This window comes from Anopheles bellator, chromosome X, assembly GCF_943735745.2.
Source record: "Anopheles bellator chromosome X, idAnoBellAS_SP24_06.2, whole genome shotgun sequence".
In the NCBI taxonomy this organism is placed as follows: Eukaryota; Metazoa; Arthropoda; class Insecta; order Diptera; family Culicidae; genus Anopheles; species Anopheles bellator.
In genome coordinates, this window is record NC_071287.1 from 8,813,831 (window position 1) to 8,836,388 (window position 22,558).

The following is a 22,558-nucleotide window of genomic DNA, read 5'->3' on the forward strand; positions in this document are numbered from 1 at the left end:
TGATAGTGAGTGCGCAGAGCAGAGAACACTACTAACAATACTAATTCCTCTGCCCTGCAGGCTTCATTACGACAGCGTAGGAGTGATATTGATTCACGTGTATAGGTTCAGTAAAGTTCTAAGTTATGCAATTAAAAAAAACAAATTGCTTTTCCACAGGAATTCACAAATTTGTGATTGAAACTCATTTTTCATAACAACGTAGACCGTGGACCGTGCATAACGCAATAAGCAATAACGCACCACCAAGGTTCTCAATCACGTTCATGGCTCACCATTTGGTATAAGGCATATTCTCGATGGTGCTATGTTCCATAGTTACCAAAATTTGTATCATTCTGGCTGTAGGTATTACTTACAAAACATCCTCAGGCTAATGCACGGCATGGCACCATTGAGCAAATAGCAGCCTTTACGTCTGATTTCGCAATAGAAGAAAAATCTGGCTCCAACGGTGCGATCCGACATCATCCGACAAGCAACGCGAAGGGCGGTTTTGCATATTCCTTTCCGAGTTTGAAAATTGTAGGTTTAATTGTTTTAGGCCAGTTTAACAAATGATTACAATAGCTTATGTCCTGTAAACGACACCGGAGTATCATCACACCTGTAGCTACCAACTCATCATGGTAGTTTATTTCCTGTACCGGTCATCGAACTTACGCAGCATCGAACACTGCAGCACCGTATCAATCCTGCCGCACTTTTCCCATATCGAGTGCGTGTGATGAGTTGTGCGTTGCCTGGAAACGTCGTACTCGAATGCATATCCTCGTTTCTGATCCATTGCCCTTCGCAGTAGGGGTAGTGTGATCATGAACTTGGCAACAGGCGCGGAAGTGCACAACTTAAGTGCGCCCCAACCCGTTCCTCGAAAGATAGGCAAAGAGAGAGAGAGACAGAGAAAGAGAGAGAGAGAGAGAGAGAGAGAGAGAGAGAAAAAGGGAAATAAGGTAATGGAGAAAGACAGAGACATAGAGGAAGGGGGATCGACTAAGCTAGATTGAGAGGAAGAGAGAGAGAGAGAGAGAGAAAGAGAGAGAGAGAGAGAGAGAGAGGGAAAGGGAAAAGGGTAAATGGAGAAAGACAGAGACATAGAGGAAGGGGGATCGACTAAGCTAGATTGAGAGGAAGAGAGAGAGAGAGCTTAGTAGGGCTAAGAGAAGCTACCATCGTGCAGAGGGTCCTGCAGCATAGCGCTGCGAGGGTTGCTGGACACTGGTCCTCGTTAGATCGGCTTCTTTGACCTACGGTCCGGTTTTTTCGTTACTCTCCCTCTCACTCCCAATCCTGCGCTATATGCTAACCTGATTGAGAACCTAGTTGGTGGCTCTGCTGGTTATGTCGCTACTGATGTTGCGGCTATGGCCGTGGCTACTCCACTCCCGGGCACTGCGAATAGTTATTCACTTTTCCTATGAAGATGTAACTGATCAACCGGATGAACGATTTTTGTTTTTATTTTGCAAGAACGCCAAACGCGTTCCACACAGCGCGCTGTGTCGGACACTACACCTCCTCGCTGCCGTGGGTATACCCATCAAAGCCTACCCTTGGTTCTTATCCTGCATCAGAGACACGCATTCGACAATGGCCGGTCCCGGGATTCGAACCCAGGCCAGCTGTGTGATAGCGATGAGCAATAGCGACTGCTCTGCTCACCGGTGGCAACTAGCGCCCGGAACTCCCATCACCGGCTTCACTTCGGAAGGATGCCGGCGCACGATGTATCGTTTAGATAGCACAATCCAGCTCAGCCGTTCCACAGTGAGTTCCTTGAGAACTGTTACCATGCTGAAAAATGAAATGAAATGAATGAAACGTCACGTTACCTATTGTGGCTTCCGGCTCAATCGCATTCACTAAACTCGGCATCGTTCCCCCGTGATAGTTTCGTCTGGTTTCACCAGCCGGATAATTTAAATATGCGCATACTAAATGCATTGCATGCACTGTCAGGTGGGTTTGCCTTCGAACGTATCGCTCCCAATGTATTCATGCATTGTTTTCATCTTGCTCGTTGCTCATCTTGTCAGGGCCTGACAATTGACAACTGACACCGTTCGCATAGGGGAACTCAATTAATCGGTGCCGAAGGGATGATCTGACGATGCGGCCGAAATCGGCAGGATCGTGACGTCCTGCAGGTGCAACGGAGTTACTAGTTTGTCGAGCGGCTGAGTGATGTGAAAAGTGATGATCCCCATACCGTGGCTGACGAACCGACCATCGCCGCCGCCAGTGACCGACGGCAAAAACTTCGATGCGCACTTCTTCGTTCAAAACTAGTCGTAGAATAGACCGAGCCAAGAGGGTCCGCAGCAGCGCTTTGTCCGAGAACCAGTCCACCATCCCAGAGTACACGCTAGAGACCGGCCGCTGGAGAGAATGTAAGCCGTGTGACGTAGCCGATCGTGTGAGAGGCAGTGCTGGTTTGCCGGTGGCGCTGGTGGTGGTGGTGGTGGTGGGGAGCCAAGGTAGAAATGGAAGGGCCAGGAAGTAGTGCAGGTGGAGGTGGTGGTAGTAGTAGAACCAGCCGTATGCAGCACGCCACGCGCCGTTGCGGTGCGAGAATGGAGAAAAAAACGAAACTAAAGCGTCTCCGAAAGAAAGACCGAAAGGTTCGCTCTGAGAGAGAGAGGGATGGTTGGAGCAAGAGCGAACGGCTAGAGGGAAACAATCCCCCAACAGGGGGCCAGGCTCAGTGTGCCCAGAGTTTAATTTCTGTTTCACTTAACATTTGGTCAGTGCACAGCCGTCCGCGCTGTAGAATAGATGCTCAAGCGTTCTGGCCCGATCGCGGGCGCTCCTCTTATCGGCAAGTGAGCGAGCTGTGGTGTGTCCTCGGGGGTGCCCCACCATACCATCCTTCCAGTCATAGCGCAGGCGGCCGCAACCTCGTGTGCACCGCAGGCGAGTTTCGTGTCGAAGGAAGTGGAGATCGAGCCACGGCGCTTTCGGTGGTGTTTGTCGGCCGGCCGGACATCGGACATCGTCCCCACGTCGTCTGCCCTCTGGCTAGCCGTGCCAGTAGCGGAGTAGTGGCGAGCGGCAACGAAAGGACCCTCTGTGTGATCGAAGTTTCACCTCGGAAGCGGTCGGGAATCGTGAAGATAATCGTGCCCAGTGTTTACCTAGGCATCGGTTGAGGAAAGCGTGCATTCCCCTTCTAGGTGAGTTCCCCTCACTTACGTGGCCCGTGTCTGAAGATACCAACTTTTGAAAATGCTCGTTGTTACTGAACGATACAGAGCTTGCTGACGCCGAAAGCTACGCACGTAGTGCGTGATCCCCGGGCAAGCATCACCACAATCAAACCGCGACGAGATCAACCGCGACCCGGAAGGAACATTCGTCCTTTAAGCGCCGGCGAACTGAGCCGGCCGGCGTTCGCAGGCGCGTGCGGGTGTGTTTGTGTGCCTACCTATTTCCTCCCCGATGCGCCAATATGGTTGATGACGGATGCCTGGTCGTGGGCGTACGTCCTGATAATGCGACGACGCGCAGCGCAATGAGCTGCACCAGTGGACTGCAGCAGCAGCAGCAGCAGCGGCAGGTGCCGTCGTGGATCGCAGTGTCGCACTGAGTCGAGGGCCGTCCACAGGATCGCTCGGCTGAAGATAACCCACCAGCCGGCCAGCCGCCAGAGGTCCTAGTCCTCGTACACGTGCGTGTGGATGCGGGGCTGCGGATAATGCTTGGTCGGGGACAGCTGTAGCCTTTGGAATTTCAAACTACTATTGTACGTGACGTGCGGTCCAGAAAGATGAACCAGCGCGTTGGTCAGCCGGAGCAGTAGGCCATTGCCGTTTGCCGTTTCGTTTTTCTGGCAAACTCTGGCCACCAGATCACCAGCGAGAAGTAATAGATCCCGAACCGGAAGAGGACACATTAGACGAGCGCAGCCTGGCGGGTTTGTACGGGCTGGCATCGACTGTCGTGCACCGAACACAGACGTTACGGTACACAGCCATACCCATACCCATCGAAGGAGGTACATCCGAAGCGACCGAAACCAACAACTTGCCCTCCCAACACATGATCCCAAGTTCTTGCACGGCACCAAGCAGACCGACGACGCAAACGACTTCCGGTTCGCTTTCCGAAACAGCCGAAAGCGAAAGCGTCGGGATGATGGAAAGACTCGTCGCTTCAATTATCTGCCTTTTCATGGTAAGTAAACACCGGTTTGGTACACTCTCTGGGACGTTACTCGAACGATCCCTCGAACCCACCAAAAGGCCTGTTGTCTTCTGAAAGCTCCAGAGACAGGTTCGTCGTTTGCCGGCGAAAGAAGAACACTATCGTTGATCATCGTGATCGTGAACAACGCCTAGCCTAGCTCGCCTGCGTCAATGTTCAACAAGACATTCGACGAGATCCTTCCAAGACGAGCACATTCTGGTTCCATCCACGTCGCTCGGTCGGTCGGTGTTACGTTCTCGTTGTCGACGGTACTGGGTTTAGCTGGGCCACCATTTCCCGGCTCGGTTCCGAGTGTACGCGCTTAAGGCGCTCTCAAGGGTTGGGTCTAGTGGGCACTAGTGATAGGTTCGACCTTGTCGGGCCTGCCTCTGCACTGTTCGATTTTCGCGCGACCACGAAGGTCGCATTGCAACGGCTGCATAGTTGCACGCGACGGACACACTGCAATAGTGAAACCTGCGCCCGAGAGGTGTTGGACCTACCTGGGGGTTCTCTTTCGTTATTAGTTAAATTGGGCCAAATGAGGGCCTCCGCATGAGTGGCTTGACCATGGCCTTCGAATGCCATGCAGTAGGACACCGCCCACCAACACCCGGACACCGGACCGACTTGACTGAGTACCAGCGCACTACCATTTCACGCTGTCAGTGGTGCTGCTAGTATACTACTAGTATACACAACACCGTTTGCTCAGTATTTATCTGAGCTACCGTTAGCAAGACGCAGCCAAGACAAACTCATGATCAACTCATGATCAAATTTACTGTTCGAGAATCTTTCCAGCAATGCGTGTAGCCGTCTTCAACGTACGTACTATCTATTAAACGTATCTGGTGGTTTGGGTGCACGCTGGACAGCAAGGTAGCGCTCGAACCGAGCCACCCTCTTGTACTTGCCCATGTCGATCGGACCACGTCACCGCGTCGTTTCCTATACACAATTCCGGATTCAGATCGCGCTACGAGCTGCTCCGTTCGTGGGAGTGAAACTAGTCAGTCCTGTAGAGCGAGCTGGACGTTGGACGTGTAGCGATAGTGCCGTGTTCTGTAGGTCGCGGGCGCGGGCCCTCAGAGCCGTCGTTCGTCTCGATAAGCAGGTTGGGTGTCACTTCGCGATCACGTGATCGAATGGCACCGGATTTCCATTTGCTCGACTTCGCTACCGCTGCCGGGCTGGGCCAGCTAAGGAGTTTGAAATAGAGCTACGAGTTGAACTAGGTTAGATTGTCTCCGCCCAGTGATTATGGTTGTGGCACACGGGGGGAATGGCGGGGGGTGCTTGTAGGGAACTCTGTGTTCAACAATCACCGCATGTGGGTTGCGATGCAAACCAACAACTGAACCAGTCTGGGAGCGGAAGCTCACCGGTTTCTTTAGGTGACGGCTCCCCGGACCCGGACCTAAGCTAAAGGAACGGGGATCTTTCGGTGCACTTATTTCGGCGCCTGTGGATGTGCTGAACTTTCCGACGTTACGAGCTTGCGTTGCTACTTTTACTCATTCCTGCTTCTTTCGCAGATAGTCGCTCTCAGGAGATCGGGCCAGTATCGGCGGAGCGGTTCCCCGAATTTTCCCCAATTGATGTGTCCCGTAAGGTGGTTAGACACTAAAGGTAGAGATGTAGTCCTCCACGTACACATTACACCAACATATAGAAGCAGCAAGTAACAGACCGGTCATAAAAATCCGGCACCGGGGTACCGGTAAGACTAGTCACCTTGTGCAGCCTGTCACAGGCTGGTAAGAAATCGTGCAGCATTGGCAGTACGGAATCAACACTAGTGAAGGACCTTTTTCAATGAGAATGCAAGCGCAAGGACAGTACAGAAGCATCTTCTCCCAAGAACCAAATAGTCCTCAGCAGCACTCGGAAACTTGATATGAGGAACGCCCATTCGGACGCTCCTGGAATAGTAATTCTGGAACCGTCCAACCGTTTCAATGCAATGTAAAGCTTTTCAATCACCGATCGGAACGGAGTAGATATGCTGAATCTAGGCGCCCACCTTCAAGGACCTTCGCCTCAAATTTCAAAGATCGCCGACGACGACGACGGCGGGGGCTTGACGAGATGCGTAAACAACAAGGTCTTCGGTGGCGGTGGTGCCGCCACACCGACCGACGGCCTAATAGGTATGGATTTGCGTCATGCAACCGGTGTTCGGCTTGGATGTGTAGCCTTGGACGGTAGCCCGCTTACGCTTCACATAACGGACGACTCTTCCTGCCACGGGGTTTGATGTTGAAGCGTGAACGATCGCTCGGTTTTGACGTGTCGGTTCGGCACGACGAACTGGACCAAACGATTTGGCCGATGTCCGACTACCGCCAGTGCTGACGCTCCCGTTGTGTGCAGCTCTTTACCGCGTACCCGTATCCTTAAATGGCGGCAGCGCGCCCGAAAGTCAACGGCCCGAAAGTTCTGGCGCTCCGAATGGCGCAGTTTGCGTTGGAGCGGTTAGCGCAACCTGGAAGGGATCGTGCGCTCCGGTAATGAGCGGTGGCACGCCGATCAGCCTTCCCAGTGGATACCTGTTTGGCACACGGTTCAGCGTACTTGTGCTGCTCCGCCCGACTTTGTCTCTCTACACTCTCTGCACACCACGGGGAATGCGCGTGTTACTCAAGGCCACACAGTGTCACGGACCGGATGTGGTCCGCTGGCGGCTGGATAGTTCGGCCACAAGGGGCCCTAGCTAGTGATTGCCTGGAAACCGCTAGAGTCGAGGGAACCGCCCCTGATTCATGGTTTCTCTCTATACAATATCTCGCACGAGAGCACATAGCGCCTCGTAGTCGCGGTCGTCACACAGTAACCGATCAAAAAAAAAAAAGTTGTTCGAATGCCGTCGGTGCCGTTGCGGTGGGGCGTCGAGAATGAGCGGTGAACCTGCACGACATTGAACGGCCTTGAGTGGCCATGAAATTAATGCCCTTGCGGTCCTCCCGCCGCAGTTTCACGCTTCGCACGCGTTCATTCGCGCACATTCTCGCGATCAGACGCTGTACACTCTTCTTCTTACACCTCGGTGCTGCGGTACCTCGGCCCGGGTGAGATAACTCTTCCGGGTGGGAGCTCGGGGAGGTGCGGAGGTTTCCTGTCGCCAGTTCTTTGTGCGAGTTTCTGCGGAATGAGCGATGCCGATATCTCGCAGGGTGGAGTAGCGATCTGCGCCGAGCCACGCCGCCACCAGCCGACTTGCCGCGGCCGAAACGAAGCAACGCAATCTCGACCGCGACCCGTCCGAGAGTGTCCGAGTTGACCATTCTCCTGTCGCTGTTTTTTTTTGTTTTTGCTTTTTAAAAGCTTTTTTCTTTGTGTCTCTGTTTTTCTACGCAGTAACGTACTTTTCGCGGCGGCTGCCGCAGCTTGCTTTACGTCCTACGGCTTAATATCTGTTTCTGTCCGGGTTACCATCAACTGGTTACCAAGATAGGGGCGGGTGCCTACTGGTTACTTTACGATCCGGTTAAGCACAACCACGAAATCGTTCTGTTGCGAAGCGCTGCGAACAGGAGCTGTTACGCGAAACCCATTGTTGCGCTCCAACTATTGCTCCCTTGCTCTTCCCACTCTCGTTCATTCTCGTTCACTATCTTTTGCCCATCCTTTGCGTTCTTGCTGTTTACGGAATACGTTGGTCACAGGAGCGATGCAGTGCTTTAATGTAGCTTTGGCTAACCATGGGACGCTGAGCCTCCTGGATTTAGCATTCGGTGCAAACAGTATCGGGAAAACTAAAACTCTAGCTCAAGATTTCGTAGACTTTGAATATAGTATTTTTTGTTGTTCGACAACTGTCCATAGCGACTCTGCAAAAATGTTGACGAGAGCCTATAGCAACCTATAGAAAATAGTACGAACCACAAAGCAAAATCCGGTGACTTATTTTTTTTTCTATACTATCATTAAAACGGACAGATCCGTATCAAGTTCTGTGTAGGTTATTTCTTTCTTCCAAATCTTTTTTATATCGATACAAACCGACACACTTTCCGTTCGGAAGGAAACCGATGTAATGGCACTTTCACCAACGTTTCTTCCTCGAAACTCTCGAATGAGTTAGCAATGTCCGTATTGTTGGATTTTTTAAGACTGCTTTTACGATTTTTTATTCGCATTTCGTCTGTTTAATGTCCACATGAGATGGTTATCTACGAGACGGTTACTTCGGAACTTTAGCGGAATAGTCTGGAGTACTAGTTGGTGCTCGCTCGAACGCTGTCGGGCGATATGAATAAATTTATCGGGCGAAACTAATTGACGAAAAGGAAACGGTGAACCATTTTCGGTTACCAAACGGGACATTTGTGAGTCAGAAACGACCCTCGAAATCACCACATAGCCTTGAATAGCCCCACCAACAGCAGTACGGTCTACGCATTCTTCCAGCATTCTTTAATTTGTTGGAATACTCATGGGTTAAGATAAAATCCTTCTCGCTGAAGGGTTTCTACAACTGACCACAATATAGCATATTGTCGGATGTAGGTGTTTAACATAACTACCAAGTACCAATGCGTACCAATTCTATTCTCATTCCCCTCTTTCCCTTGTGCTTGTAGATCGTTCGTGTCGGTAGTGTACCAGTGCCAAGGGACATCATATCCGGGAAAGAGTTCCTGTCCATTCTGATGAAGCCAGCCGGTGACGCCGGTGTACGTACTACCTTTCCGTTGGCGACGGCTGATCAAACGCACCTCAACCGTGGGTCCCGTAAGTTTCACCACGGCCTTCTGTACGACCAGTCGGACGACGAAACGATACTACCGATCGAGGCCCTGTTCACCTCGCAGGAAACTAGCGGCCATACGAGGCCATCAAACGCAGCCCCGAATGATCGACGCAAGCTGCCCGTCGTGTCGCGTAATTCGAAGGCACTGGGTGCGACGGACGAGACCAAGCTAACGCCCGAACCGATGGGCGCCACCGGATGGCAGATGTTGGCGGAGGTCGTAGGCGGCGTAACGTCGCTGCCTGAGAGTGCGGAGGGAGCGGTAACGGAGAAGGAGGAACCCTCGGAAAGTAGCGTGTTGGTGGATCACCCTACGACAGTGATCCCGACCGAACAGGCAATTACTGAAACAAACAACGAACCTAGCAGCAGCCCGCTCGCAGATCGGAGGCGAGTAGGCCTTTCGATGGAGAAGACATCGCCTAGGATTGCGGTTAACGCCCCCGCTGCCGCCGCCGCCGCCGCCGCCGCCACCGACGGCGCCACCACTGTGAAAGACAATTTCTCAAGCCGAGCGGTGCTCCCGCAAAGTTCCAATTCGCATCGCAGCGAGCTGTCCGTGGAAGAGATTGAACCTACCGACGGCAATAAGAGTCAGCCGGACGCGGCACAAACGTTGGTAGTGTCGGGGACCGAAGTAGAGACCCGGTCAACCGAGGGGCCACCGCTCTTGGCGGATGAGCTAGTCGCCGGTGGGTCGCATACACCGTCGGTCGTCGGCTCTCAGCGGTATCGGATGCAGCGTCAGCAGCAAACCAAGGAACCGCTGCAGACCGTGATCTACCACGACAAGCGGCCAGATGGCCGTGAGGCACAGGTGAAATCGGTGTCGTACAGCTTCATCGGCGAAACGGCATCGACGCTAAAGACCTGGCGCGATATCAATGCCGAATATTTGCCCGCTATCAGCTCCAAGGGGCAAGCGGAGGGAGACAAGCAGGCAGGCACGGTCGAGACGACGACGACGACCCCGAAGGAGGGCGTCTCGCCGGAGCAGTCCTATTCGCAGCCGGCAAAGTTCTACTCCACCCCGGCGCAGTTTTACTCGGAACCGGCCAAGATATACTCGGAACCGGCGCAGGTGTACGGCGTACCGGAGAGTGTCTACTCCGTGCCGGCTAAAGTGTACTCCGAGCCGGCGAAAGTGTACTCCGAGCCGGCCAAAGTGTACTCCGAGCCGGCTAAGATCTACTCTGAGCCGGCCAAAATTTACTCGCAGCCGTCGAGCTACTGGCAAATGGTGTACGCCGTCGAATCGACCACGATAGCGGCTCCCTCGGAGACGTCAACCGGCCCCGCGTCCCCGCGCGCACAGAAGGCGAAAGACGATTGCAAGGTGATGGCGTCCTCCGACGAGCAAAGCCAACAGCAGCAGCAGCAGCAGCAGCAGCAGCAGCAGCAGCAGCAGCAGCAGCGCCAGCGATACGTGTTCAACGAACTGGACAAGATCCCGTACGATCAGCTGAATGCCCCGGTGAAGGGTGATGCGTACGTGATACAGGATGTCATCGGGCGCTTCGTACCGAAGCAGATGCATCCGATCGGCAGCAGCAGCGGGGAGCATCATGATGGTGCTGCCTCAACGGTACCACCGATCGCAAAGGAAGCCAAACAGGCGGAGCCGCAACCGGAGCCTCAACAGCAAGCTCCACAGAACGTTGGGAATGCGACCAGCGTCAGCAGTGGTCAAGCGACTCTGGCCCCAACGGTGGCCGGTGTCGGCGGGGAGGACTCCAAGATTGGCTACGTGGTCGAGGGTCGCAACTATCGGAAGTACCGCGTCGAGGAGAAGACACCGGACGGGTTCATCGTCGGCGAGTACGGGGTGCTGAGCCACAACGATGGGAACCTGCGCGGCGTCCGCTACACGGCCGACTCGGACATCAACCCGCGCCTCATCTACGATACGCTGCTGAAGTTTCTCTCCCTCTAAAGCACGGACTGTGAGCAGTGCTGTGAGTGCTCGCTCGCCCAGCCCCAGGTTCCGATGCAAAGTTCGTCAAGTCACGTAACACGTAACCAAAAAGAGCTAGAAACACTAATAGCGGTCCTCCGACGAAGCACTGCTAGACGCCTCGCATGGCGCAGGCGCAGCACACTGCCGCCGCCGCTGCACTCGGTTGCATCCGGTCGCTGCGGAGGGCATGTAGTGCTGCACGTTGACACGTTGATGCCATATCTTCCAAATCACAGTTAGATTTTGTCTGCACTAAGCAAGCTATCAAACAACTGTCAGAGCCAGGGATTACATACAGAATCTAGCCCGCCGCGGTCTCTGTAGTTTAGTGGGAGAGCCTCACGGTGTGTAGCTATTGGAGATGCTGCTGTTTGCATATTCCGGCTACTTGGTGTCCATTCGAAAAGACTGGCGAGACTAGTACACACTACGTGCACACTTTGGCGCACGCTCCGAACGCTTCCCAACACCGAGTGTGCGGTCAGGTCAGGCGCAAGGTATGCGCACACCTCTTGCAGCACTCCCGTCCCGTCTACGTGCCACTCACGCAGCCCTTTTTCTCTACGTAAATTTTAAATGTGATAATAGAGTACACATATTTAAATTAAATTAAATTAGTAATTAGTGCTGACTGCGCAGCGCAGCCATGCAACAGTCGCAGCTGTACATCGTCAAATAGAATTTGGCATCCTTCGCACTCGCGCGCGATTGTACAACATCCTGGCACCGGGCACCGGGAAAAGCGGGGCCCGTTGTTTTTTTGCTGATTGCGAAAGTGCTTGCCGTGTGAAGCTGGAGACCATAACGAACGCCTTTAGTCAACTTGGTACTACAACAGGATGCTACATTTGGATGTCAGTTTGAGTAACTATAGTGTGAGCTGAAGCTGAACAAATGGTGCAATGTAATAAAACTGGGCACAGTGCTCCCTGGTTCCAGATGGGTTTGCAATGAAATGGGTTTGTTGTTGTAAACCGCTTTGCTTCGGCTCTCTACGTTTGCGTCTACGGCAGCAGCAGCAGCAGTATGGTACCATGGTCAAATGTAAATACTAAATGGGTGGGCCGGCCATGGAGTACCTCGTTGAGAACTAGCGCTCTAGGGAAAGTGCGGGCTCCAGTCCGGGCCCCAGTGCGGGCGGAGGTTCCCGTCGGATTCCTCTCGTTCCACGCTCTGCTTAGTTCGATCACCAACGGCACGACGGACTCGGTACACACTACGGGGTATGTTGCCGAACGGCAGTAGAGCAAAGTTGAGGCAACAAAAGTGAAGAGAAGATACATTAATAGATCTCTAGGAATATTTTGTCCCTAGCTTTCACGGCGAGTTTGGAACCTTTTTGGGAAGGTCTGAATAGAGTTGTTCTAGAGTTGCATTTGGAGCTAATCATAAAACTTTGTTTGGAACGGTTGGAACAGGCAGACAGATACAAGTGAAATTGATCCACACGTGCAGAATCAGGTTCTTTCTCATTTTTGCCACTTTTACTTGCCATAATTATTTTCGGTAAAAAATAACAACGGGGCTAACGGCTTTCAATATTTCGTAGTGAACTACGTCATAGGAATTTTACATATTTGGAGCAAGCATTAGGTTTTTGACGAAGTTTTTCATCGGTCAACGCGCACGTCGCTTGATTGTGCGATCCGAGTACAGTTCCGTGAACATTACAGCATTACGGCTCCTCGCAGGATGATACTGAAGCTTACCAGGATGACAGTACATAGCTAAAGATAATACTTACCTGGTTTGTTGGAGCGCATCGCAATTCTGTAATCTTCGATAATTTGCTTTCCCAACCTAAGGCTGTCGGGTATGTATAAGAAATGTATTGAATTTGCGGCGTTTTACCTTATACTTCTCGATGTTCATTGATTGCAGAGATTATCATTTGACATCACGTTTGCGGAAAATGAAACCAAAGCAGTGTACGGCCAAACAGGCTAAAGATACATGCCGGTTGAGCCGGTTTTTCAATTTGCAACGCCACGGCGTTCGGCCTGCACCTCTAGCGGAGCCAGATTTACGTTCCTTGGCCCCGTGTGTGTTTTGGGGTGCGGTGTCGTTACTACCGGTACCGAGAACTTGAAACCATTCTAGGCGACTCTAGGGGACTCGCCGACGGAAGGCAAAGTCGGTGGTTGGACACAGCGACACCACGGCTTTAAGAGCGGCTTCGGTACCGGTGCCGGAGCCGAAGCGCCTGCGCGGCTGTCTCTGTTCGGCAGCGAACCCGGAGGTTCGTGGAACTGGTTCTCTGAACGCCTCGCCTCTCGTTTTCGACCTTGCTCGGGAAAAATTATCCACAGAACTACCCTGTCCATAGTTGCTAGCCGTGGATCGGTAGATCTGGGCAGGGTAATTGGAATCGGCCGACGCCAGTCGCGGAAGGAAAAGGAAGCAATTTGTGGTGCACGTCATCGGCGTCGAACAACCGTGTAAGTTGTAGCCACGGAACAATACGGAACGGAATGTTGCCGACCGGTGCTGGTAGTTGTAGGTACCTCCCCGCAAGTTGCGCGTTCAGCTGTTATTCTTTCTCTCGCGCTTTCGGTCGAAAGATATCCGAGTGCCTTGAGTTTGGCTTGCGTCTTGGAGTGTGAATTTTGAATGACTTTTGGACTTCGGCCAGGTGGGTCGGCACTGACTCCAGCGGCTTGGTTTACTACTCCCACATTAAGGGTCTCTAGGGGTATTTCTAACAAGGGGCGCTGACTGACCTGACTTGCAGATCTCCGTGCTGTCTCCGATACATCCAGCTCCCGGAGCAGCCACCGGCCAATGGACCAGGGCGAAAGAAAGTGTCCACGGCGCGTGGGGGTTGCAGTGGGACAGGAAGGAGGGTTGCTCAAGGTCGGCTACATTCACAATCGCCCGGGTGGAGTACGACCCCGGACCAGATTCGGTGGGGGCACCTGTTACACCGGTCGTACCGAAAGATTACGGTACCGTTTGAGTGTGTGGCCGTGAGACGAAGCGTGAATGACGTTCCTGCGACGTCCGTTTAGTAGCAGGAGCACCTTCACTCGAAAGTGGGATTCTCGGGGGCCTATCCTAGTGCGATTGCGTGGATGCGTGAACCTCTGCGGCTGCGTGTGCTTCGTCCAGTGGCCAGTGATAAATCGATGGTTGGTGCCAATTAGCGTTCGCTTGGTCCACACAGCACGGCGGCACTTTTCCTAACGCCCGCCTTGAAGGGAGTGAGCGAACCTATTAAGGAAGGGAAGGGTCCGTTCGTTCAGTCGTGCCGCTTCACCGACCTGCCGGCGGCTTACGATCTGCCGGAGTCGATAGCGAGCATGGTTGCCTTCGGTTCGGCATGTGCTCCAAAATGGGGCGACCCAGCTACACTGAAACAACCACACCACTTTCCGCATGGCTTGGCTTGCGGGGGTTTGCGTGGTTCCCTTACACGAATCGGCCTTGTAGTGCGCGGGGAACCTCGCGTGGAGCTCGCCGAGTGAAACTTGTCCGACCCGCCCGGTCGGGTGATAATCTGGAGCGTAGAACCCCATCCACCGGGGGTAGCATCCACAGGTCCCAATGTCCTTGGGAAGGCGTAATGCAGGCGAAGGCGCGCGCCGCTCGACGCCGCTGACATAATCAGACCACCGCGTCCATTTCGCTTCCTTATGGTCCAGGTAACGAGAACCCGATGACCGACGCGTCGGCTGTCTGGTTGCATAATTAAGTGGAGCAGAGCAGGTTAGCCCCCAAATGCGGTAGAATGGAATGCAAGCCCACTCGATGCACTCCAAATCTGTTGTCGGGAGTCGCCGTTCTTTTGCGATACGATCCCAAAACTACGTCCGGACCAACCGGGGTATCTCAATAGTTAAAGCGGTTGGACTGGACACGCGTACGGCTCCTTAGCGGGGGCCAAGAATCGGCGTAGAAATTACGAATTACGTCGCCGTTAAACGGGGAAACCGATTCGATAGGGTCTTTATGCGGACCAGCACGCTGGAACGAAAGTTGGACTCGAAAAAAAATCCACCCCACACAGGGTTGGTGGGTTGTTGTCGTTGAAATGGTGTAAAAAAATGAAAATGAAAAACATGAGCCCGCGTGGTGCAGCCCCAGTGCACAGCGCCTTACGTAACGCGCCAAACGGAATTCGAATCGGGTTCGACTGGGGCAATCCAGCCAGCTTAGTTTCCGTACCGTCTTGGTCGCCGGTGATCCCCGATTCCCGCGTCGTACGAAAAACTTTCGCCCCGGGCCGGCTGACCGGGCCGTGAGCCGAATGAATGGGCATGTGAGAGAGCGTCGAGTGCATTCATGATGGGAGGCCCCAGATATTGGCCGGCATTGGCATTCATCGCAGCACCATCACCGTCGGGCCGTGCCGTCACTTTCTTCGAACCCCTTGCGATCGGTGAAGGTGGCGAAAGAATTACTTTTTGGCTGGCGCCACTGCGTTTCGATGACCGCTGAGCTGAGCACGCTGATCACATGGGGCCAGTATCTGACATCGCGGAACCTAGGCTAAGCGCACCTACAGAGACCAGTTCTAAAGTGTCAGGCCCTGCACTAGGGAGCGCTAGTGTTTCTGATCGCGGGTTCTGGCCTACTTCCCGGCCCGGAACTGTGAACTCCGCCCATACTCAAGCGTGTTCTAGAATGTGCGCCTTTCTAAATCCGCGTACCTCGCGGAAGCCAGCAACATTCTCAAGCGGGCATTCTGGGGCACCCTTGGGCCGATTCTTGTGGGTTCCGGGGAAGTTATTCTCCGGGTGTCCGTGTTTGCGTGTGGTGGACGGGCGCGGTCTAGCTTTCTGCAGATTCTTCTTCTTCGGGCCGCGTAAGAGCCGGTCGCTAATTGGAGCATTTCCGCCTCGTGCGCTGCCAGGTAGTTGACGGGTGTTCGTCGGAAAGCGGCGACTTTACGCCCCATTGGGCCCCCACGGGTCGACAGGCGCTGGAATGTGGTTGCCTGTGCGGTGGCCAGCCGGTGGTCGCCGAAAGAGCTGGGCTCTGGGGAGCAGAGAATGCACGTCAAGCGCGCTGCTGATGCAGTAACTTGGTTGGGGTCCGGTAGGGGTATTGCGTATTGCGAACGTGCCACAAGCTACGGAGCGCAAGCGAAAGAGGTGAGGTGGCCTGAACCAGAGCAGGATGGAGACATGGCAGGCAGGATCGGCGGCAGCAGCAGCTGTGGATCGGTGGTGGGGCTAGCACCACCAGCAGTAGCCACACGCTAGTGTGGAGCGCGCCGAGTCCGAGGTCCGCCTAGGATAGCGAGAGCGGGACGGGCTGTGGTTTCGCGCGAGAGAGCTGGCCTGCGGTATATAAGAAAGGTGTTCGTATTTGCGTACGGTCTGTTTATAAACAAACGGTTCAGGGTAGAGAGTGTGTCCAGCACACCAGCAACAGCAGCAGCAGCAGCCAGTTCGGAGCTTTGGAGCTTGAGTTTGGAGCGCACCCAGTGAAGAACGCGAACGCGTGACAGTGTGTGGTGCGTTTAGGGTCCAGAGGCCTCAGAGAGTAACGCCGGTGCCGTACTTACGTAGCCCTCTTCCTTTCGTTCCGTTTTTTTCCGGGACGCGCAGATCCCGGCTCACGGCGACCAACACGTCCGCTGACCAACTCAACGGCCACCTGGACAGGGTGCTCAGCAGCAACACCAGAGGAACAACACGCAACCTCCCGCACCGGCGCACATTCTGCGAAACAATCAACCAAAAATGAAGTCTCTGGTAAGTGCCACAACACACCACGAGTGCGCCGAACGAGGTCCTAGACCTACGTCTGCATGATCTCCAACGAAGTGACAGCGCGAAACTAGTGTCCGCTTGCCGTGCCGTGGTTTGCCAGTTTCGAGGTCCAGTCTCAGTCCAACTGACTGGTAGCCTGAATTAAGCCCTGAGCTCGAAATATTTTTCTCCTGCTTGATCCAATCCATACTGCCCCCCCAGAAATAGTATTCGGCCCCAGGTGACCCATATTTCTTTCCTAATCACTCATCGATCGAACGGACCGTCGCCATTGCAGCGCGCTCGCGGAAGGCGAGGTATAGCATAACCGAGTGGTGTGGTGGTGGTGGACGTTGATCGGGCGTAACATGTTACATATGGGCACCCTGCACAGTGCACAACCGAACCGAAGGTGTCCCCACTCGCGTCTCGACCCAGAGACCAAAGTGCAGAAAAATAGCGAAAGCTCCCCCTGATCCTCAAGAGCTCAGAACCCTGAGCAGGAGTTCCAGAGCTCCAGAGCTCCCGTATGTGTTTCTAGCTACTTTTTGCGGTGAGAGAGAGAGAAAAGTAGCGAATGGGTAAACAAACACATGTTCCGCATGTGTTCTGTCCAGCCAGGGTCTAACAGCAGGGTGGCCATTAATATGTACTACGCCGCACGTCCTTTTCCTAGTAGAGTGCGCCACGAACTAGGAAGCTTTCGCTGCCCTTGCTGGCGTCCCTCATGCTCTAGAGTGGTGTGGCACACATACACACGCACAGAACAGACGTTGACGTTTTACATTTGAAAATTAGCTGTCACACTGTGTGTGACGAAGTGGTAATCTGTGTCTGTCCGCCCCGAGAGCTGAGCCTCAAGGTTGTTGAGCGGAGCATCAAGCAGAGCGCAGAGCACCGCCCCACATACGAGTCAAGGCCGTGGCTGCACTGGCCCCCTATGATGCCAGCTGTGGTTGAGGAATGCGAGCCACGGATCATCGAAGGCCCATTTGTCATCGCATCGTTACCAGTGGCTAGCGCTTGGCCTAGAGATTGGCTAGAGTTAGTCAGCGGGGCCGTAACAGTAGAGTAACCAGTTTGATTGCCATTTCTGCAAACCCTTCCCCTACTGCAGCTACTACTGTCGACGGTAGTGACGATCATCGTTGCCCAGAGAGACTACACAACGCCGGTGCCGATACTGAAGCAGATCAACCGGCACAACGAGGACGGTAGCTACAGCTACGGCTACGAGGCGGCGGACGGTACGTTCAAGATCGAAACCAAATACCCGAACGGCGAGGTGCAGGGCAAGTACGGGTACGTCGACGATGGTGGCAAGCTGCGCGAAATCGAGTACGGTGCGAGCAACCGTGGGTTCGAGCCGCAGGGTAAGTGCCGGCCGGGGGCCATCTATATCGGGGTTATCGGAGGCCATTGACCGTGTTCCGCTCTCTTCCGCACAGGTACGGACATTAATGTTCCACCACCGACGCTCGGCAATAGCCACTACCCACCGCTCGGTCCGAACGAGGAAGACGACGGCCAGTACCGGGAGGACCCGAGCGTCTACTACAAGGACTCGCGCTACAACTCGAAACCGGCCCCGTACAACCCACGGCCCGCGCCAGTTGCCTACAATCCCGCCCCGCAGCAGTACTTCCGCAGTAACGCGGCCCCGCAGCAGCCGGCGGAGCAGCAGCAGCCCGCCTACCAGCAGCCTGCCCTTCAGCACCGCTTCCAGGCGCCGCAACCCAACTACAACTACAACCAGGCACCGCAGCAGCAGCAGCACCGGGCAGACTATTGGCATCCGAATGCCAAGGTCGATATCAACACTGGTTCGTACTCGCTCAGCTACACCGGAAGATAGAGGGCCGGAAGCCATACCGTGGCCGGGTCCGGGTGACACCGCCGCCCAGCCTCTGACGACAAGCACCTTCCGGCTACCCACGTCCTAAGTCAGTTCTTTGTAGTGTAACCTCTAAGTACACGCCCCAGGACACCAACACACAGCAACTCTCCTTCAACCCGCCGAGCGTCTCGAGAGTCTGTTCGTCCAGACGGCGCAGGGTGCCCACCACGTACCCGTACAGCGTGCCCGTACTGATGGCCATACATACTTTGGTGCGGATATCGATCTAAGGTCTCTCTGTAATGCTCCCTCCCTACACGCCAAAGCCGGTTCAATAAAGTACAGTACATGGAGAGAGCCTCTAATGTCCACAACCGAGAGTTGTTGGAGATGGACCATGGATTCTGTTGACGCACCTGCTGCTGTTGATATGGGATGATGACAACATTCTTCATCTCACTAACCGGACTACCCAACCCGGACCGAACACCAGGCGGACTTTATCGGCGACGGCCAAGAAGCTTCCGGTTAGCGACGGTTAAACATCGAACTCGGGAGCACCGCATCCCAATTAATTACACTCTCTGGCGATACCACCTGGCTATCACGAACTGTTGACTGACTGACTCTGATCGGACTGACGGGTTGTCGGGACAAATGTAACCACCGTTTCGTCTGGGCCCCAGGAAGACAGGAAACCATTCGTTCGAGGGGAAGTGGCATGGCAATTGGCATGCCAGTTTAGGCGATCAAACAAATGCTTCCGACAAGTGCTTCGCCCGGGATGCGAACTCGTACTGCTTAATTCGCTTGTGACATTTGCTCTTGAAATATTGATGACAACCGCCGGAGCGGACCATCGTCCTGTTGCACTGCTATGGCGCGACACCAAAGCAGCAAACGCAAGCGGTAGGTTTCTCACTCTATCACTGCTAATTCTTACTCAAGTTGAGTACACAATAACTGTAAGGTTATTTTGTCGAAGTGTTATATTTTTTGTGTTGTATTTTCCATATTCCGATGGCCGCCAGGTACGCTATGGGACCAATTTTCTAAAAATTGTTATGCCAAGGGGTCAAGAACTGTTTGGCAAGAACTTTTAGGAACAGAAAACGGAAACGCTCGATTCGGATTTCGGTCGAATTTCGAATGTTTTGATAGTTATGTCTTTAGTAAACATTCGACTAACAAGTCTGAATGTTTCATCTTGGTACGCGGAGTTAATGGAAAGTTTTGCTGAGTGGAACTCGAAGGAAGAAAAATAATTCTGCACACTCAGGTCGAGGACCTCACTTGCTCTGCTTTAAAAATCGCAAAACCAACTCTATATGCTGTGCTCCGCCGTTTCCGGAAACGCAATACCGTATACAGAAAGATTCAGGGTAGTGGACGTTGTAGTGGAACATACGACCGGCAGCTGAAATGGAAGGTTTTGAGATCAATAAAGACAAACCCCGGACTTTCGGTTCGGGATGTTGCAAAATGGTGGTGCCAACAGAAGGTACTGTCCAGAAGATCTGTCTACGAAGAGGCCGACTGTTCTTTCTTTGCATGTTAAAGTACACTTAGGCAAAACCTAGAGTCGGTAAAACACGCTCCAGAAAATTGTACGAGAAGGTTCTGGCGAGGTACAAAGGATGCTTTCTTATGAACGACGAAACATAGGTAAAAGTTGATATTGGACAGCTGGTCCTGGACCAATATTTTAACTCGCCACGGCACGGGGAGAAATCCCCTTCAAGCTCAAATTTGTATTCGCCAATAAATTTTCACGGAAACTTATGATCTGGCATGGCATTTGCACCTGTGGACGGAAAACCAAGGTATGCATCAGAAACACGACGATGAACTCAACGCTGTAGAAGGGAGAGTGCCTCAAAAAGCGAGTTTTATCATTTCACGAGTCACGCAATGGTTCGGTTAAGTTTTGCCCTGATTTGGCAAGCTGCCACTACAGCAGGGAGGTATTGGAACAAATTGGAACCAATTAGGCGCTGAGGTGGACCCCAGCAGATAGTGCAGAAAATGATGGCGCGCATTCCAAAGAAAGTTCGCGATTTCAACCGACGACCGGCAGATGAAATGTCTGAAATTCTTCTTCAATGGTTCCCGATTCTAAGTGCGTCATACTTTATTGTTAGCCGCCTGTCAATGAGTTATTACATGTCGTAAAACAGACAACGAATGGCAGACAACTTCACTCGAATTTGGCCAACTTCAACAGGAGAAGAGGTTGTTGTGTACTAACTTTGGTTGCATCTTTGATTGCAGCATTCATCTGGAAGATTGGAGCTGGATGGATAAAGCTTATCCAATTCAGATTCACTACTGTACTGTCAATCCTTTGTTGCTTCGGAGGCGATACTTCGGAGTTCCAGAGATGCCAGCACGCACTCCCGGCATGATATTTGCCGCCAAAAGTCAAGGTCTCGTCTCGTTTTATTGACCGGACATAAAAGTGTCTATGCCGGGGGCCGTTCCGGTTTTCGTGATTGACATTTGACTCAGTTTTGCCATTTACGTGTTTACCACGGGCAACCTAATTCCACCCAGCCCCACCCACCTGGGCTGGGTGGCATTTGCCGGCCGCGGGGGGGTCTGGTGAGCTGATTGTCAGGCGAAAGCGTATCGCTTTCAAACTCCCACCGCTGCGCTTCCGTTGGTGCCGGTTACGATGGTGCTCCGGGTCCAGGAACCGACCGACCTGTACAACAATTAGCTGATATAATAGGGTTCGCAGTAAAAATCGATTCCCCGAAAGTAGCCAAAGAAGTGGAACCATCCGAACTGCTGGAGCAACGAAGCGCCATGTTTCGATCAATTTCAATATACGTATAGTTGTCATCAGTCGGCACACACTCGGCATCGGGAGTGCTGAATGGCATGTAATCACGGGCGAAGCATTGCCATCCGTAATTGAGCTCTCTTGAGTCGCGTGGACCAGAAATTGGTTTTAATGTGTTACCATATACTCAGGCAGCATCCGTTACGTACACGATGGATTCGATTGGATACTCTGGATGGATACAGGTTCTGTACGCTGTGGAGCTGATACATTTTTCCTTCAGAAATGAATGTAGTTTGGCCGATGGCCTTGAATACATACTGAGTCTCTCTCTCTCGCTCCCTCTTTCTCTTTCTTCACATACTGTGACGGCTCCGTATTACTGCATCGTGCCCCGACGGTCGTATCGGAGGGCGATCCAAATGTCTTAACTCACTCAGCCCCGGCCGAAGGAAGCTGGCCGAGGAAGCTGGTGAAAGGGACCGCGGTTGGGCTGACTGGCAACCCAGCCCGATGGTCCGATGAAGGCCCGCGGGAAGGTCGACAATTCCCGTTTTCGATGTGACGCGGCTGCGGTGCACGTCGCGGAGAGGGCACGCCTCCAGACAGCGTGAGGCTTGTGACGGTGCGCCAGCGCCCTGCTTAAGAAATTCGGCTACCCGTTCAAGGTCGCGTTAACGGCATTCACTTTTCACAACGTGTGACGATGGCTCTCGAAGACGGCGCTAAGACGACGCAAGGCCAGATCACATGGCGCGTGAGGTGCGCGCTTTCGCCGCATCAGCCATACTGGGGCCGAGCTTCGCTAATTAACGGATTGTGTGATTGACCGGTGATGAGTAGGCCCTTAAATCGAAGAACGGTTCAATGGCCACCAATCAGATGCCTATTAAGTTTAATAAGAAAATCAGGCCATTTGTTTGGTCCCTAGAACTGACGGGCTTCTTGCTTGTCTCGCACTTTGCACTGATTTTTTTTTTGGTGACTGGATTCTGGACTCTTAAACTTGCGGACCGTGTAACCGTACTGATGCAGGGCATCCAGGGGAGAAAGGCAAGACACCATATGGAGTGCTTGGTTTGTTGCAGATAACAGTTTCAAAATATGGACCGCCTTCACTGGTTCAGTACTTTCTTTCCATTTTTTTGCATGCCATTTAGTATCGATCACAGTAACTTTTATGATGAAAAAAATCAAGTATCTTACAGTGATTGAATTTTTATTGTCGGAAGATTTCGGAAGCAAAGGAAATTTATGAACGAATGTTGAAAATGTGTAAGGACTCTTCGTCTTTAATTAGAAAATAAAAAGGGGGTGGGTGGTTTCTGAGTTTAAACGTGGT

The 22,558-nt window shown here is 53.0% G+C and overlaps 2 protein-coding genes across 2 annotated transcripts; both read left to right on the top strand.

Moving 5' to 3' along the window:
- Positions 1-3,448: 3,448 nt before the first annotated feature.
- Positions 3,449-11,058, top strand: LOC131213483 (uncharacterized). Its single transcript, XM_058207526.1, has 2 exons — positions 3,449-3,556; positions 8,772-11,058. Exons 1-2 carry the CDS (start codon positions 3,449-3,451, stop codon positions 10,872-10,874), a joined length of 2,211 nt encoding a protein of 736 aa, XP_058063509.1. The 3' UTR covers positions 10,875-11,058.
- A 5,165-nt stretch (positions 11,059-16,223) lies between these two features.
- On the top strand, positions 16,224-18,805 carry LOC131213514 (pupal cuticle protein 27). The gene is made up of 4 exons (XM_058207566.1): positions 16,224-16,356; positions 16,451-16,597; positions 17,712-17,967; positions 18,043-18,805. Exons 2-4 carry the CDS (start codon positions 16,586-16,588, stop codon positions 18,447-18,449), a joined length of 675 nt encoding a protein of 224 aa, XP_058063549.1. The 5' UTR covers positions 16,224-16,356; positions 16,451-16,585; the 3' UTR covers positions 18,450-18,805.
- The last annotated feature ends 3,753 nt before the right edge of the window (positions 18,806-22,558 follow it).